This window comes from Mauremys mutica, chromosome 19 (genome assembly GCF_020497125.1).
Source record: "Mauremys mutica isolate MM-2020 ecotype Southern chromosome 19, ASM2049712v1, whole genome shotgun sequence".
NCBI classification, from domain to species: domain Eukaryota; kingdom Metazoa; phylum Chordata; order Testudines; family Geoemydidae; genus Mauremys; species Mauremys mutica.
The window spans coordinates 9,866,827-9,884,335 of NC_059090.1; the positions used below are offsets into that span (position 1 = coordinate 9,866,827).

Here is a 17,509-nt window from a genome sequence, read left to right on the forward strand (position 1 = left end):
TAGTCCTCATTATACCATATGTGATGACCTCCCAGAGACTATGTGGTGATATCTGGAGAGAACTTTTGCTCAGAAAGCACAGGGCTTTAACACGTTAGCTGAATCTCCTTAGCTGTGGCAGGTCTTACTAATGACGTATCCTTGAGCAAATCTGACATGCCGTTGGCATATACACCCTCTAAAGTGAATTGCATCACCTTTCACCTTCTGACACAGTCCAGCTGGAGGAGAATCTAACTCTTGGCAAGAAAGCAAGGGCACCTTTGAAAACACCAGCACATTTCAGGAAGCGAGGCAATGCAGAGATACTCATGCTTTGGGTGGCAGAGAGCACCAACCTTCATCTTCATATTTGCCATTGCACCTACACTGGACTGGTGTCACTCTACAATGGCTGCACAACTGTCCAAGAGTCACAGAGAGATTGCGTATTCAGTACTTGTGGCTCTTGGCAATCTTAAAGGGTGGTTCTGCCCTAAAAAGTGACTCTAAAAATAGCACAGTGGGGTTTCCCTATTCAATATTTCCATATAAAAATGTGCACAGTTTGTAAGTCAAGAAGATTGTTTATGAAACAAAGCTCAGAGCTCAGCTGAGTTTGCAGGCTGAAGAGAGACAAGCTGGGGTCTGACTGTCTTGCGGATCATCCCCAGTAATGGAAGAGTTCTGTGGGCCAAAGTAGGGCCTCGAGGACATCTGTGCAGCCCCACTGATCAGCTGTTAGTGTATGATATGAAAGCAATGGGGCTGCACAGGTGTTCTTGAAGAAGCCATGCAAACTATATGGTAGCAAAGCGTTTGAAAAGATAGCTTTTCATAAGCACTCTCTCAGAAGGCACATGCTTGTCCTCGCCAGTAACCAAGTTGTCCCCTAATGATTACAATCCCAAGGAATCCCTCCCTCAACAGGGCAGAAGAGACCTGTCTTCAGAAGTGAAAAGGAAGAAATACTAAGAAACAGCAGCATGTGTCCAGGATGCCTAATGGAATTATTATTAATATGGTCAAAGTATCTACCCAAGGTGAAGAAAAAACACAATTAAAGTGCTCTGCCAGGTCATCCACCACTCACCCGTGCTAAGAGCAACATTCAGGCAAGCTAAAAATGAGGAGGAGCAACAAAAGTAACCTGGGATTGGCCACCTAGGCTCCCTTCTTTTGCAAGGTGACAGCCAGAACCCCTTAAGCCTTCTTCCTGCCATGGGAATTCCGAAAAGAAGGATCGGCGGGACAGCTTCCCATCTTGATGTTTATGTTCTTTCTGGCAACATTGCTGGGTTGGGTAAACTCCCTTTAAAAAGCAGTCTCCATTCATCTACTACAATCCCAGTCACTTTAAATGTCAGAGCCCAGATTCTGATATATTCTCCAGAACTTGGCACTAAGAGTTAACTAATTAAGGAACAAATACCAGAGGACTGCTTAGGAGGGTGGCAGGAAAGTAGTGGGGCAGAGTTTTGAAGGCCACTGGCTGAATTATTGAAAGACTACAGTGTTTGTCAAAAAAAGAAAAGAAAGGAAAGATTTAATTAGGATGTTGAGATTGCTCACTGCGATATTTCATTACAACAAGAAGAAAATATTAGCATATTAGATATAATTCACAGAGCTCTGTAAATATCCACTGTACTTTAAGCGCACCAGGCTCAAACCCACTGCCATTGAAGACGTTGGTAAACCTTCAATTGATGTAAATGGTGCAGGACTAGACCTATACAGTATTTCCTGTTTACAACATGAGGGCCATATTCGGAGAGGTGAGGAGCACCTGCAACTCCCACTGAAGTTACTCAAAGTTTCAGGTGCTCAGCACCTTTTAGTTATACAGTAGAGAGAGCAAACAGGACAGAACCATCATTTGGAGGAAAAAAGAGTCAAAAGAACAAGGCAAGAAAAATTCTTGGAAGAAACAGATTTTTAAAGAGGGCTGATCCAATTCCCAATGAAGTCAATGGAAACATTCAGTGGGAGTTGGATCAGGCCTTAAGTAGGAGACAGGAGGGCGGTTTGGATAGACAATGGAGGAGGCTGTTCCAATGTATTGTGGTCAAGTCCATAATGCACAACAAGATTTTAGTGTCAGCCACCGTAAGTGATTACAAAAAAATAGGGAAGGACAGATCCTTTGCAATACACCACACTGGGGGAAAAGTAAGTATGACTGCGTGTGCATGGACCAATCTTTACTTCAGCAGAGACGCTAAATGACACGTGCCTGAAAGCACAAAGCAGCACAAAGCAAGCGCCATGGTACAGAAATCAGTCAGCAGTTACTTTGCAGAGTGTGCTCACCCTCTAGGTGGTTGCGGGAAAGGTACTTGAGTCCTTCATCGAGCAGGATAACAGGCAGGGAAATTTTCAACACGACCACCCACTGTGGCCAGCTCAGGGGGGTCACCTGGAAGATCAGCTGCAAGGCAGGAAGAATTCAATATATTTATTAACAGGGAAGGGGGGAGAGACACAAAAATCAGACCCATTTTTGTTCATATAGATGTGGACTGAGGTAAGATGTGCAAGGGACCAAGGCCTTCCGGATCATATCATATGTGCAAAGAGAGGGACTTCATTAAGGCTTGAACAGATAATGACAAGGAACTTGGCAAGGGACAGTAAGTATCATTACATTCACTTTACAGATGGAGAAAGTGAGGCACAAACAGGGGAAGTAACTACTGAAGGTCGCAATGCAATTCCGTTGCCGACCTGAGACTAGAACCCAAGACTCCTAATTCCCAGTTCTGTATCCTTCTGAATCACAAGGCTCGATCATGGAAACCCTTTGGGCAGGGAAGTCCCACTGAAAATCAGCAAAGACTTGGGAAGTAAAACGTACAATGGAGTTTTCTTGTCAAAAGAACAGCCCTACAAGCTGCGTGTTGTGCTAACTGCATCACTTACAGGCATAGGCTTCACGTGGAGAATCACGAAGTGCAGCGCCATGGACATGACAATTGTCCCCAGAAGCCAGATGTTGAGCCATGGTGGCATTCTCAGCAGTGACTGGTTTTCAGACACACTGCAAGAGCGAGAGGGCAGAGGTTAGATCAAATTATCTACTAAATACCCCGTCCTCAAGTATAATTTGGATCAATCAATATATCCCTAAGCCCTCTTAATCAGTAGAAATATGTTGCTAGATCTCTGCATAAAAGCCTCCTCCAAGAAAAAGGATTACTTAACCATTACCATACATTATTCTCCTTCCAAGCTTGTTAGGCTCTGGAAATAAATATTCTGAAGTGAATTTCATGCAATATATCACTATTCAGATGGAGAGACAAGGTAGGTGAGGTAATATCTTTTATTGGACCAACTATTGTTGGTGAGAGGGACAAGCTTTCAAGCTTATGCAGAGCTCTTCTTCGGGTCAGCCTGAGAATAGCTGATGTCATGCTATTCCTTCAGTACCAGATTCCCGAACTCATTGGACAGGTACACATACAGCATCAAAATATTACTCATTGTGACAGCCAATACCAGAATCTCCAGCGTGAAGCCCTGATCCATCCGTGGGTCAGAGCCAAAATTGCAAAGGGAACTATTTGCCGGTTCTGGCTCCAGATTTTACCAGAAGAGTTAGGGAGATTTCAGCATTGTCAGATCCAAGCCTGACCCTTAAAGCCCGGAGTGGTTTTGAATCTGAACACCAAACCCAAAATGGATCTGGATCCAGATACTACTGGCTTGCTAATATGGCCAAAATGTCCACTAAGAGATCCAAATGTGTTTACATTGCCATCTCTAATGAAAGTAACATGTTTGCTTGGTTCAGATGTTATTCAGGGCAGAATGCTTTATCTGATATTCCCATACGTACTGTACCTGTTGAGAGCATTGCACATCTCAATCGTCACTAGCACCGACAGAGCCATAGTGGTTGGGTAACGAGACTCGAAGATTTCACAGTTAATGCCTTCAAAGATGGGGTTGTCCTCTGTGCATCTCATGAAGTTCCTCTGGCAGAAGAAAGAGTAACAGGCATGAAGCAGGCAGAAGTGGCAGGTTGCTGGTGGGATCTGAGCCCCGGTTATCAGTGGTTCTATTAAATATTTCTTGGCTCAGGGGGGACTGATAAGAGGATATGAAGCCATTCATCTTCAGGTTTGAATCCAGCCCACCTAGTAGGTCAATAGTGATCATATGACAGCTTCTAGGTAGTCTATGTGAACTTGATTCATTAGTTGTTTCAGTTTATTTCCAAGAGAACAAGTGTCTCCGTAAAAAAAAATAAAAAAAAATCTACCTCTGCAACTGGCATTAATCATACCTGAAGTCAGGAAACATGGCTTCTATTCCTTCCTCTACACCAGTTATCACACACTTGGCAAGGCCATTTCCCTCCCAGTGCCTCTGCCTTCCCTCCCACTCTTTGCACGTCTTGTCTACACAGAATGAAAGATCCTTAGGGCAAGGAATGACTCTTCCTGTTTGTACTGCACCTAGCACAATGAGGTCCTAACCTTGGTTGGAGCTCTTAGGAGTTACTGCAATGCAAACAACAATAATCAGTCTCCAGGGTAGCCAATCTGGCACTAGATGCATTAGAAACATACTGAGTAATAAGAGATTTGCTTATTTAAGGGGTTTAAAATGGATGCCTTAAAGCAGCGATGGGAAAGTTTTGCCTTCACCCCACCTGATCAGAGTGGCAGCGATCACACGGAATAACTGCAATTCCTGCTGCACTCCCTATGAATGTCTCTCTGACTCCTCACAGTGACATGGGTGGAGTGCACACCTACGGGCCATCAGGTCTGGGGACATACAAGGGATGTTTCTATAGGTAAAGTCACCACCATGCTGACCAGCTGATGGGAGGTGGGATCTCACCCGGGAGGGAGCTTTTGCAGTCGTTTCAGCTGACACATTTTCTTTTAATGACTTGGGAACTTTTCAAAATTTAATTTTTAAAAGAGGGGGACAGGCAGGAAAACAAATCCTCTGGTGATCCTGCTGGGGAGCCTAGATACTAGGGTTTGCAGTGGTGTTCAAGTGAAACAGTCTTCCCTTCTCCCTCCCTGCCACAACTTACCAACTGGTAGAAGGTAACTTGCGGCCCTTCAGCATCATACAAGAACCACCAGGTAGCTGCCCCCACCGTTGCCAATCCAACGTACACTGCAACCGAAGAGACAGCAGGTTGTATAGCCCTGTAAGCACTGGATTCATTGCTTGGTTCTTGCTAGCTATGTTATTCTTTAGCACAGGGACCTCCGGCCCTCAGGGTTACACTGCCTTGTGCTAGACAGTGAACCTGCAGATTCCACCCTGTGCTATGGCTCTCGCTGCTCATTCGGGTAGAGGAAGAACAGCAAATTGGGAAAAGAGACCTGAACTGTTCTGACCCTCTAAACCCACACTACGCACAAAGCGGGACTCCTCATATTCCATCCCAGATGGTTAGGAGCTTGGAGCAATAATTCTGAAAACACTTGCACCTGAACCTGTCTCCCTCCTCTCTCCCCATCTTGCATTGCCACAGCTTTACCTCGCACCCTGCTAAGGTCTCTCCCCCTGTCCTTTCTTAAATAAGAACCCTTCTACCCAGTCTGTGTAGGTACATCACTATAGTATACCAGAGCACCTCACGGTCATTAAGAGGCAGAGAAGCGATAGCCCCATTTTACAGATGGGGAACTATGGCACAGGGTAGAATAAGTGACTTGTCCAAGGTCACATAGGGAGTTCTGTAGCTGAGCCAGGAATTGAACCCAGGTATCTTGAATCCCAATCCTTCACCTTATCCACTAGACCAACATTCCTATTTGCTTCCTTTGTCCTGACATTCACTACAAAAATCCACCTCACCCCAGAAAGTGGAGACCCTCCTGCTCCATGCCTAGCCCCTTCTGCACTCTGGCCTTCTGTCTGATCCCAAAGCTGCTATAGGCAATCTGTCACAATGCCTTCTCATGCTGCGACCTGAGCTGGAGAGAACCGTAGGTAATGGGTGGGTGGGGACTGGGGTAGCTCAAACTAGGAGCCTGACCAGAAGAAAAGATGGCTCTTAGCAGAGGCAGTCAAGTGCATACACTGCAAGAATCCCAAGCTGGCCCTGTCATCAGACCAGAAAGTTCCCTTGCTCCCACCACAGCAACCCTAGGACTACTGAAGGTAAAATATCTCTCAGCTATTGTCTGATGTCTGACTGAGCTGATTAAACTCTTCCAATGCACTGGATCTTAGAGGAGACGGATTCTTGAGGGGTTGCCTTCTTTTGGTTGTATGAAAGTCCTGGTCTGTTATGAGGAATATATTTTCCCTGGATATTGTGCATCTCTACATCTCTGCACTGTGAATAAGCCTCTCTTCATTACTGGAGATCACAATGGACCCACCCCTCCTGACACACGCTAGTCAGCAATTGTTTTAAGCCAAGGTAATACACGGCACTTTGTCCATTCATGGCACTACATCTCTAGCCAGAGCCTCTCACCTCCAATGGCAAGGTAGCGGAAGAAAAGCCAGCCACTGATGAGGGGCTCTCTTGGGTTGCGGGGAAGTTTGTCCATGATGTCTAGGTCAGGGGGGTTGAATCCAAGAGCAGTGGCAGGTAGCCCGTCTGTCACTAGGTTCACCCAGAGCAGCTGGACTGGGATCAGAGCTTCAGGCAAGCCCAGGATTGCAGTCAGGAAAATACTTCAGGTGAAAAAGACAACCTCACTAGATTAGATACACGTCAGGGAGAGAGAGGATTGCTCTTGTACAGTTGGAGTGTGATCCAAAACCCTGGGTCCAAATGCCCTCTAAACATTGGTGCTGTTCAAAATCCACACATGGATTTGGATTTTGCAGTTCACCCCAAAGCCCCGGATTCAAACACCTCCAAACTTTAGGGAATTTTAAACTCAGATGTGAATGTTGCAGTTTCAACCCATCTCACCACTGGGGACCAGACTTGTAAATTTGCATAAGGAGCCCATCACATGGCATCTCAACTGTTCAATGTGTTTTTTGTCACCAGCACAGATGTACCTGCTGAATTTCTGACATACGGGGTTCCAAAGATAACTGCAAGTAATCAGTACATGGCCAGGATTGCTGCAGAACACACTGATTTGTTCTGAAAGCCTTTTTCAGGAAACTGTTCACAGTGAAAGAAGCTGTGAGCATTGTAATGGAGTCTCATTCACCCCGTCAGACACAAATACCCTCACAGGAATCTATCAGCACCACACTGGGGGGGCATAATGATGCACTTATAGCAAGCTGCAGCACTTGTGACAAATATGCTGATCCTTAAGTGACACCATGGTATTTGATCATACTGCAGTGTTTCATGGTGTTTCCTTTATTGTGCTCAAAATTGGAAATGCTGTAAAATAGCCAGAGGTCCTCACATCACATCAAGGGAAAGGCTAGCTTTAGTAGCAGCTGCTGAATGTGTAGAAATATGAATGAAAGTATCCATGCCACTTTTAACTGAGGCAGAGTGCACAGGACCTAAAGTGGTGCTGCGATCTAGGCCCACATCCTCAGCGGATGTAAATCAACATAGCGCCACTGCTATCTGATTTACACCAACTGGGATATAGCTCCAAGTATATATTTAAGCATCAGAAAGGACACTTCTGTCCTGGTGATATTTCTCATCCCTCCTACTATCCTAGCATGAGGTGTGAACCGGAAGCCCTTACCAGACGACCTCTCCAACGTTAGAAGAGATGAGGTAGCGGATGAACTGCTTCATGTTGTTGTAGATGGCTCTGCCCTCCTCAACGGCAGACACGATGGTGGAGAAGTTGTCATCAGACAGCACCATCTCAGCTGCCGATTTTGCTACGGCTGTGCCAGAGCCCATGGCAATGCCAATCTCAGCCTTTTTCAGGGCAGGGGCATCATTCACTCCATCTCCCGTCTGGACAAAGCATGGGTGTTTTATTAAAGGACATTTTATAGTAGGAAACAGCCTAGGCATGAGACTGAGGCTATGAGCTAGGGGTGAAAATCCCAGATGTAGTCAATGAGAGCTAACATGCTGAAAATAGTGTAGTCATGGGAGCACAGGCTAGCTGTGCCGAGTATGTACCCACAGGGCTCAAGCGGGTTTGTACTTGGCATGGCTAGTCTGTGCTGCCACTCGCCACTGCCCATGCTACCACGGCTACACTACTGTTTTTAGCAGGCTAGCTCGATGACAGCTATGGGAGCTGGGAATCACACCCCTCGCTCAGAGTCTAGACATAGCCTGAGAACCAAGTCTGGGTCACATTAATTCATACATGTTTGTTGACAGGACTTCTACCTATCAATTAGTTCTTTAAACACCACCACTTGGCACTGCTGTGATGCTCTGCTCACATTCAGCTTCAAAACAGCTCTGTAATGTAGGCAAGTAATATGATGGCCCATTGTATAGATGGGAAAACTTAAGTGTTTTCCTCAAGGCTATACAGAGTAAGTAGAAGAGCTGGGAACAGAATCCAGAAGTCCTGACTTCCAGACCTTTGCTCCAAACCAATGGACAACACTAGAGCCCTGCAAATCTGTGGATATCCGAGAATGGAGCTCGGCTGGTCTCAGTGGTACCAGCTGACAGAATAAGGAGCAATGATCTCACGTTGCAGTGTGGGAGGTCTAGGTTGGATATTAGGAAACAGTATTTCACTAGGAGGGTGGTGAAGCACTGGAATGGGTTACCTAGGGAGGTGGTGGAATCTCCATTCTTAGTGGTTTTTAAGGCCCGGCTTGACAAAGCCCTGACTGGGATGATTTAGTTGGTGTTGGTCCTGCTTTGAGCAGGGGGTTGGACTAGATGACCTCCTGAGGTCTCTTCCAACCCTAATCTATGATTTTATGATATCTGCAGACCACACTTACAGATCGGATAAGGATGAAAATTTTGTATTCGCACAGTGCAACACTCCTACTCTACAGCTCAGACTGGGACCTTGAAGTACTGACTCCCATCCCCTGCTCTTGACAGCAGAGGTGACATTTACAAAATTATTAATATGAGTAAACCCACGAGGGGCCCTGTGTACGACTCACCATAGCTGTAATCTCATGGAAAGACTGTAGGTATTCGACTATCTTGGACTTGTGAGCAGGTTCGACTCGGGCGAAGCAACGGGCTGAACGGCAGGCCTCCCGCTGTGTCTCCGGGGGGAGATCATCAAACTCCCTGCCAGTGTAGGCCTTGTCCGTCACATCCTCCTTCTCTGAGAAGATCCCAATCCTCCGGCAGATGGCCACGGCTGTGCCTTTGTTGTCCCCAGTGATCATGATGACCCGGATGCCGGCTTTCTTGCACATCTTAATGGACGACATCACCTCCTTCCGGGGAGGGTCCAGCATCCCCACGCAGCCCACAAAGGTTAGGTTAGTCTGAGGGCAAGAGAAGAAGAAACACATTAACACTCACTACGCCCCTCCCCTCCCGGGAAAGGGGCATGTCCTTCTCCCTGCCTTTAATTGACCCCACATGGGAAAAATCTAAAGATGCTGGCAAATTTTCCTCTTTAAAGGCCTGATCATGTTCCCATTACAGCCAATGGCAAAACTCCCACTAACTCTAATGGGAGCATAATACGGCCCAAAAGAGTATCACCCTCCATTTAAAATAATGCAGCTGTAATCCTGATTTGTTCTTCTTTGGGGAGGTTCCAGCTGACAGACTATAGTGGGTTGCTATTCACTGCATTCTGTTCAGGTTCTTATACCATGCCCATCACCTTGGTATTTGCATGCTTCCTGGGATTGCATAAAGGCCCAGATTTAGCAAAGCACATGCTCAATAGGCTGCAGGTTTAAAATAAACATACAAAGTATTTCTTCACACAACACACAGTCAATTGGTGGAACTCATTGCCAGGGGATGTTGTGAAGGCCAAAAGTAAAACTGGGTTCAAAAAAGTTCATGGAGGATAGATCCATCAGTGTCTATTAGCCAAGATTGTCAGGGATGCAACCCCATGCTCTGGGTTTAAACCTCTGATTGCCAGAAGCTACGACTGGACAACAGGGGATGGATCACTCAATAAATTGCACTGTCCTGTTCAACCCCTTTGAAGCATCTGGTAGTGGCCACTATCAGAGACAGAATACTGGTCTGGATGGACCATTGGTCTGACTCAGTATGGCCATTCTTATGTACTTGAGTCAATGGATTCAAGTCAATGGGACTTAAACATGTTTAAGTGTTTTGCTGAATTGGGGCCTATGCATCATGACTAGCATCTGTCACATGGTTCTTCGCAGCTATGGTTTGCAACAGACCAGCAGGACTACTGGGCTACTTGGTTCTCCAGTAGAAACCCTCAGAGACCAGTCGGAACCACTGAGTCTGTTAGAACTTCCAATGAGACACCTGTAAATTGGTGGGAAAACTCAGCAGAAGGAGGAAATGCATTTGCAGCCAGCACGGCGTGTTCCTGGAGAGGCAGTGATCAGGATTAGGAAACAAAATAAGTTACATGAGCAGAAAGGAGACAGAAGACTCCTCAGCTTGGAGTTTCACCACACCCTTGGCACATGGAGCCCGGCATTTGCAAGGCATCCTCCCCTCTCTGCTTCCCAAGCAGCTGCTCTCAGAGCCCTTCCCGTCAGCATCTGTGCCAGGGGAAGGAGAGCTGGAGCAAACCCTTTGTTTCCCAAGAAATGGCCCCCATGTTCTGTCCCAGGGGTCTCTTAAAACTTCCTCACCTCATAGTTAATGAACTTGGTCGAGTCTTCCAGCTGCATGTCCTCTTTCTTGCAGGGGGTGTCCCGGGTGGCCAGAGCGAGGCAGCGCAGGGTGTCAATGCCAGTCCCCCATTCCCGGATCTTGGACAAGATCTTCTCCTTAGTGGAGAGCGTGAGGGGGATCCGGTTAGTGCCAATACGGACGTAGTTGCAGCGTTCGATCACACTTTCGGGGGCGCCCTTTGGAAACAAAAGAAACAAGAGTCACTCATACATGCCTCCTCGCAACCTAACTTCTAAGCAAAGCACAACTGAGTGAAAACTTCCCTAACTATCAACAAAAGCCAATTTTAACCCCCTGGGGTATTCAGTGCGTACTGCAGTCACTGAGGACAGCACGTCATGGAGTGCAGAATGTCTCAGAAAAGGAGATAATATGTTCAAGAGACAAAAGCCATCCTGAGGCTATGTACACACTATAGCTTACGTCGGGATAAGTGATGTTGTTCAGGGGTGTGAATAAGCCACCCCTCTGAGCGACGTAAGCACTGGTGTGGACAGTGCTATGTTGCTGGGAGAGCTTCTCCTAACGACATAGTTACCGCTGCTCGTGGGGGCTGGAGTAATTCCCTCCCGTCAGCATAGAGCGGCTGCACTAGCAGCGCTACAGTGGCATGGATGCAGCTGCACCGCTGTAAGCTCTGTAGTGTAGCCATAGTCTGATGAGCCCACTGCACAGGTTCTTCCTCAATATCTTTAGCTTCCTCTAGGTGGCACTATCTCATCAGCGTTTAAAGACGGTGATGCCCACAGAACGCTTCGGTCCTCCAGCACCAAAGGTTACATGCCGGGAAAGGGGGTGGCTGGTAAGATGGACTCGGTTCAGGTCACTAGAAAGAAGAATCCAGACTGAGGGAGAAATCAGTCTAGTCTTTAAGGGACCATCTCCACAGCCTGTGGCAGCAAGTCTCAGAGCTTGGGTCAACAGCCTTGGACCCATGGAGCTCAGGCTACCGTGCTAAAAATAGCCACGTACCGGCTCTGAAGCCTAAGGACAGGGGTGGGCTTCGGCTCCCGAGCTGCAGCATCTACATGACTATTTTGAGGGTGGCAGCTCGAGCCCTGCATGCCCGAGTGTGCTGACGCAGGCTGCTGCTTGCTGTGCAGACTTCCCTAAATGACCTGCATGTTTCCCTGAATTACCTGACCTGGTACCATAATACTGAACTCAGATTTGGATGGAGGCAAGGTCAAGAGGGCTTGACTGAGAGTCCACCACTGTTATAAATAATGTGTCCCCCCTACTGGACACATAGGGGTAGGGGAGGATGTTCACAAGGACCTAACTGGTTTAGGAGCAGAAGCACCTCTGAAAATCCAACCTCAGATTCTCTCTCCTTTTAAGCATTGCAAGATGGACTATAATTCCTCATAAACTTTTAATAGTGAAGACACTTGTAACAAGCTACCCCAAAACTTCAGCTGTATTATTGCTTCAATGAGCCAATTATCCCTCCCTCCTGACCATATCATCTTGTCCACTAACTGAAATCCCTCCAGGCCATTAGGAAAATAGCTGAGAGGTGACACGTGACTTTTCCATAAGGTTGGGACTGGAAGGAAAAACAACTTGGATAACCCAAAACGCTGGGTAACTGATCACAAGCCACCATGAGGGAAGTGCAGAGGTTTTCCTGCATTGAAATAAAGCTTTCCAAGCTGTGTCTTCCTCTCGAGCTATCCAACTACCCTGCACTTTCAGGAGCTCTGCTGCCTAGGACATCCTGAAGCCCACAATGATATCCAGAACTTTTAACTTAGTGTGTTCACTCTTTGGAGACTGAACACACACAGCTTCCATCAGAGCAGCCATCTAGGAAATGCCAGCATTCTAGGGACTGAAGTTATTCTTTATTAAAGAGGATTATGATGGCTTTCGGTATTAAAGCCTAATCCTGCTCTGAACTGCACAGGTGGACGTGGGAAGAAGGTGATTATTGCTATTCATATTACAGTAGCACGTAGAGGCTCCCAAAGTGAGATCAGGAACAATTCCTGCAGCATCCTGCTAGCTCCTTCCCACCCTCACTCGGCATGCGGAACAATCACAAGCTCTCCCACACTGAGCCCCCTGCACCAGGCAATGCACATGTGTCTCTTACCTTGACAAACATCTTGCTGCCAACAGAGTTGTGGCTGGAACCGACAGGAGTGCAGTAGACAGACATTGACTTGCGGTCACGGGAGAACTCCAGGGTGCATTCTTTCTTCATCAGCTGCTTGATTACCTGTGACGGGACAGATGTGCCAAATTCAATAGGGTGCAATTATAGAGTTGTGAACTTTCTAATGGCACAAAACCAAACACCCCTTCCCTAGGCCCCGCCCCTTCTCTAAGGCCCCGTCCCTGCTCACTCCATCCTCCCCCCGTTGCTCGCTCTCCCCCACCCACTTTCACCAGGCTGGGGCAGGAGGTTGGGGTGCGGGGGGGCGTGAGGGCTCCAGCTGGGGGTGCAGGCTCTGGGCTGGGGATGCAGGCTCGGGATGAGGGGTTTGGGGTGCAGGAGGGGGTTCAGAGCTGGGGCAGGGGGTTGAGGGATGCACGATGTGAAAACCAGACACCTGGCAGCCCTATGCAACTAGCTCTGTCAAATGCAGGCAAAGAGACTGGCAATGGCCAGGCACTACTTGATTTTATCTAACGGGCCCGATGAGTCAACACTGCGCAAGTCAAAAATAAATGCACAAACTCGTCAGGGTGGCAAGGCAGCTTCTGTAATTTAAGCAACAATAGGAAAAGCATCAGAGGGGACTTTCTGCCCCACAGCTTTCCCAACGTAATTTAGCCGACTGGAAGTTCAGCTGCATCCAGGTGCTTTAACCTCCTTTGCTCCTTCAATTTGAGCTCAAGTGACACCATGAATTCACTCAATATTTGGAAGTGAAATGGACAGATCATCAAACTCTCTTCCTTTGCAGCCACTTTGTACTGGGATAGACTCAGTCCCATGCTAGACAAGCATTGCACTCAACATTTTACTGCACTGGGTACTAATCAACAGATACAAAAATATTTTAACTTCAAACCAAATGCTCTTGTTATCAGAAAGCCTCAGTTTTTCCTCTTCCATTACTATGGTGACAGAAGCTGTGTGTATACACACACACACACACATATATATACACACACACGTACATTATGGGCTAGAAGATCAGCTCATCAGTTCTTACATATTATTGCCATTGGCTTCATATTTAGGATCTGGTTCTATATGCCTATCACTCCTGAAGCCAAAACAGTCATTTTAAGTTCTGGCTTGAGGTCATGCAGTTGTAAGATTGGGCCTTTTTTTGGGGTGGGGGGAAGGCAGTGGTATTTAAGTCTTTCCCAAAAATGACTGCCTAATTTGATTTCAGTTGCAGCTACTGTAATATAGAGAGGGGGAAATACATAGCGTTCTCCTCCAGTTTTAACCTTATGATAAAGGTCAAGACATTTAAAGCCTGATCCAAAGTCCACTGGAGTCCACAGGAACCTTTCCATTGACTTGAAAAGTTCTGGATCAGGCCCTTGTCAAATTAACTTTTCTTCCCCTGTCTTCTCTGTGCATGCTTTGAGCTATGCATTTTCCAATTAGTCTCCTTTGGGGACAGGTTTTGCACCAGACAGTCTTGACAGGCAGCATGTGGCAGCTTAGCATTAAAATTCATTTGCACAGAAAGGATCTTGCACATTTTTTTCTTCCAAGTTTCAGAATGGAAAGACAAAGATCTGCGACATTAGTGTGTGTTCATGCCCTTTTATGCACTCAGGCTGTGTTTATAAGAAGGTTTTGCATTTAGTGTATTGTGGCTTTGTATTTTAGGGATGTCATTTTACACACACACACACACACACACACACACCTCTCCACCTGTTTACGCCATAACCGATTGCATTTGCTATTTTAAATAATTTATACAGCTAAGATTCCAGCAAGATAGTTGCTGGGCCTCATTAGATCCAGTCCTGTCTGAGCTTCAAAGATTTATGAACACTTCCTCTTGCATGACCACTTTAGTATTATGCCAGACAAATCTGGCAGGTGCTTGGCCTTTGGAGAACAAAGATTTTATCCCATAAAAAGCCATTTATTTGACAGGACTTTGGGGGAATCCTGAAAGTGGGTTTCTGGGAGACTAGTGAGGGGATGCTAAATAACTGTCTTGCTACTTGATTTTTTTTTATTTTTTTTTGCTTGGCTGAATTCATTCATTATTTGTCTATGATTTGTTTTTTCTACTGGATGGTCATCATTTGCAACTGTAAGTTTAATCATGAGGGCATCTATCATGGTGATTTATTGTTATTTAAATCTAAATAAGTAAATAAAAAGAGGGACAGTTTTCCTGCCAAAAACCCACTCTCCAATCTGTGCACAAATTTGCAGGTTTATAGCAGAAATTGGTCCAACTCCAATAAATGGAAGCTAGATGCAAAAGAAGCTTCCCAGTTTCATCATGACTTTCACACCACCTCTTAAGACACAGAAACCCTGTCTACACTTGGTTTAGTCCTCCAAATCACCCACCGCTGTCACCACTGGTTCAGCTCCATTGGCAATAGATAGCATCAGTGGGAGTGCTAGCATGGACAGTGCTCCAACAGATGTATGATACAGATCTGCTCTGAGCAGGGTAAGACAGCATAGTACTTAGAAAACCAACAGGTGGTGGGTGCTCTGCCTAGGCCAGCGGACCCACTATAGCTACCATGGTTCAGCTCCATCATGAGAGCAAAGGGAGGAATTTTTTATTTATTTATTTGTTTTTTTTTCTTTTTTGCAAAAGTGTAGAGTAGACATGGCCTAAAGGAGCACAGTGCATCCTATTGGTCTAGATGGACACTCCCAGCTCCATACAGTGCATCTAAAGGAGCACTCTGTTCAGGTGCCTTTAAACATGAAGTTCTGGAACAGCCTTCCAAGGGGAGTAGTGGGGGCAAAAGACATATCTGGCTTCAAGACTAAGCTTGATAAGTTTATGGAGGGGATAGCTAGCCTAATTTTGGCAAATAATTGATCTTTGATTATTAGCAGGTAAATATGCCCAATGGTCTGTGATGGGATGTTAGATGGGGTGAGATCTGAGTTACTACAAAGAATTCTTTCCTGGGTGCTGGCTGGTGACTCTTGCCCACATGCTCAGGGTTTAGCTGATTGCCATATTTGGGGTCAGGAAGGAATTTTCCTCCAGGGCAGACTGGCAGAGGCCCTGGAGGTTTTTCGCCTTCCTCTGCAGCATGGGGCATGGGTCACTTGCTGGAGGAGTCTCTGCACCTTGAGGTCTTTAAACCACAATTTAAGGACTTCAATAACTCAGACATAGATTAGGGGGTTGATACAGGAGTGGGTGGGTGAGATTCTGTGGCCTGCGTTGTACAGGAGGTCAGACTAGATGATCATAACGGTCCCTTCTGACCTTAAGTCTATAAACATCTAGGCTGATGATCGTCAAAGCTAAGGGATCTGGATGCTCAGTTCCCATTATAATTCATGGGAAGTGGCCAGCTAAACACTCTAGCTTTGCAAATCTCAGCCCTGTAGCGTAGCCAAAGGGTATTTCTACACAGGAAATGCTGTGCCTGGGCTAGCCTACGTGAGCTAGTTTGAATCAAGCTACTGCGGGTAACAGTAGTAGTGAAAACAGTGCAGGCTTTGGAGCTAGTGAGCTGAACGCGTACAGAGGGTCCGAGCTGGGCTTGTACTACTGGTGGCTAAAGCTGTCCCCGCTACCATTGTTATCCTAGAGTCTAGCTAGCTCAGGTAGGCTAGCCAGTGCACAGCTTTCGATGTGTAGACACTCTGTGACACGAAGACCAAGATTTTCAGGTGGGGCTAGTGGCTTTGGGTGCCCAATTTCAGCAACTTTAATAGGGTCTTATTTTCAGAGGAAGAGTGGCTCAGCACTTCCTGAAAACCAGGCACCTTTATGGAGTCTCCAATCACTAGTTACTTCTGGAAATCCTGGCCTGGGTGGTGAGATGTTGTCTTAGGGTGCAGATATCCCATTTCCTTTGAGAACTCAGGCGGTTGAGAATCAGATATGGGTCAGTCCACTCCAACCCCATCACCTCTTATCCTGGTAACTCAGGGAGAATTCTTGCACAAGCAGCCATGCCATCTCCCTCCACCCCTTCCCTCACTCCCCAGCCAAAGGGACCACATGGGTTTTGTCCCTTCATCCTACTCACAGAGTTGCAGGCATTGGCTCTCTCCACCTTCGAGAGGTTGCTTGTATCAGTGCTGAAGACGTTCATCTTTTCTACCAGGCAGGTCAGGGCTGTTTCAGTTGCTTCTCCCACCTTCTCATAGGCTTTTTTTGACTGGCCGGCAGGAAGAAAGGAACACAAACGTCCAGTGTAAAAGAAAACCATGAGCTGTATGACCTCCGTCTCCTAACCTGCATGACTAAGCCCAGGATGATTTTATTTACTGCACTGTCCTTGAGATTCCAACAGCATTGTGTTCACTCTAGGGCCGTCGGAGTCAACTCAGACCGTGCATTAAATGCTGAAGACTGCAATACAAGCTGACTTGCTACTCAAGTCAGAATAACCCTGCTTTGTGTTTGTGTAACCATCTTCCTGTAAGGATGATGCACACAGTTTTGGGGAATACTTTTAAGCCCAGCAAGGCCCAGCTTTCTTTGGTACAGGCTCAATTAGTGCCTGAAAGGTTTGTTCCCACAAATACATTCCAAGGGGTGGGGAGTGCAAGCCTTGTATCTGTGCCTCTGGCCATCTGTTTTGCACCCACAAAAGGTGCAAGGATCAGAAAATGAATGCAGGTGCAATTTGTACTTTCAAAAGGCAGCCGCTCGTCTGAAAATCCAGCCATGCGTA

General features: G+C 46.5%; 1 protein-coding gene across 2 annotated transcripts in view; it reads right to left on the reverse strand.

Annotated features, from left to right (window-relative positions):
- ATP2A3 (ATPase sarcoplasmic/endoplasmic reticulum Ca2+ transporting 3) overlaps positions 1-17,509 on the reverse strand; it is a 146,451-nt gene that overhangs the window by 10,080 nt on the left and 118,862 nt on the right. For both annotated transcript variants that reach the window (XM_044994317.1, XM_044994316.1), the window contains exons 11-20: positions 16,859-16,990; positions 12,789-12,914; positions 10,648-10,866; positions 8,995-9,330; positions 7,641-7,861; positions 6,440-6,642; positions 5,036-5,121; positions 3,826-3,959; positions 2,902-3,019; positions 2,293-2,410 (exon numbers count right to left, since the gene is read on the reverse strand). In XM_044994317.1, the coding sequence (XP_044850252.1) occupies positions 2,293-2,410; positions 2,902-3,019; positions 3,826-3,959; positions 5,036-5,121; positions 6,440-6,642; positions 7,641-7,861; positions 8,995-9,330; positions 10,648-10,866; positions 12,789-12,914; positions 16,859-16,990 (1,693 nt within the window). The remainder of the gene's footprint in view (positions 1-2,292; positions 2,411-2,901; positions 3,020-3,825; positions 3,960-5,035; positions 5,122-6,439; positions 6,643-7,640; positions 7,862-8,994; positions 9,331-10,647; positions 10,867-12,788; positions 12,915-16,858; positions 16,991-17,509) is intronic.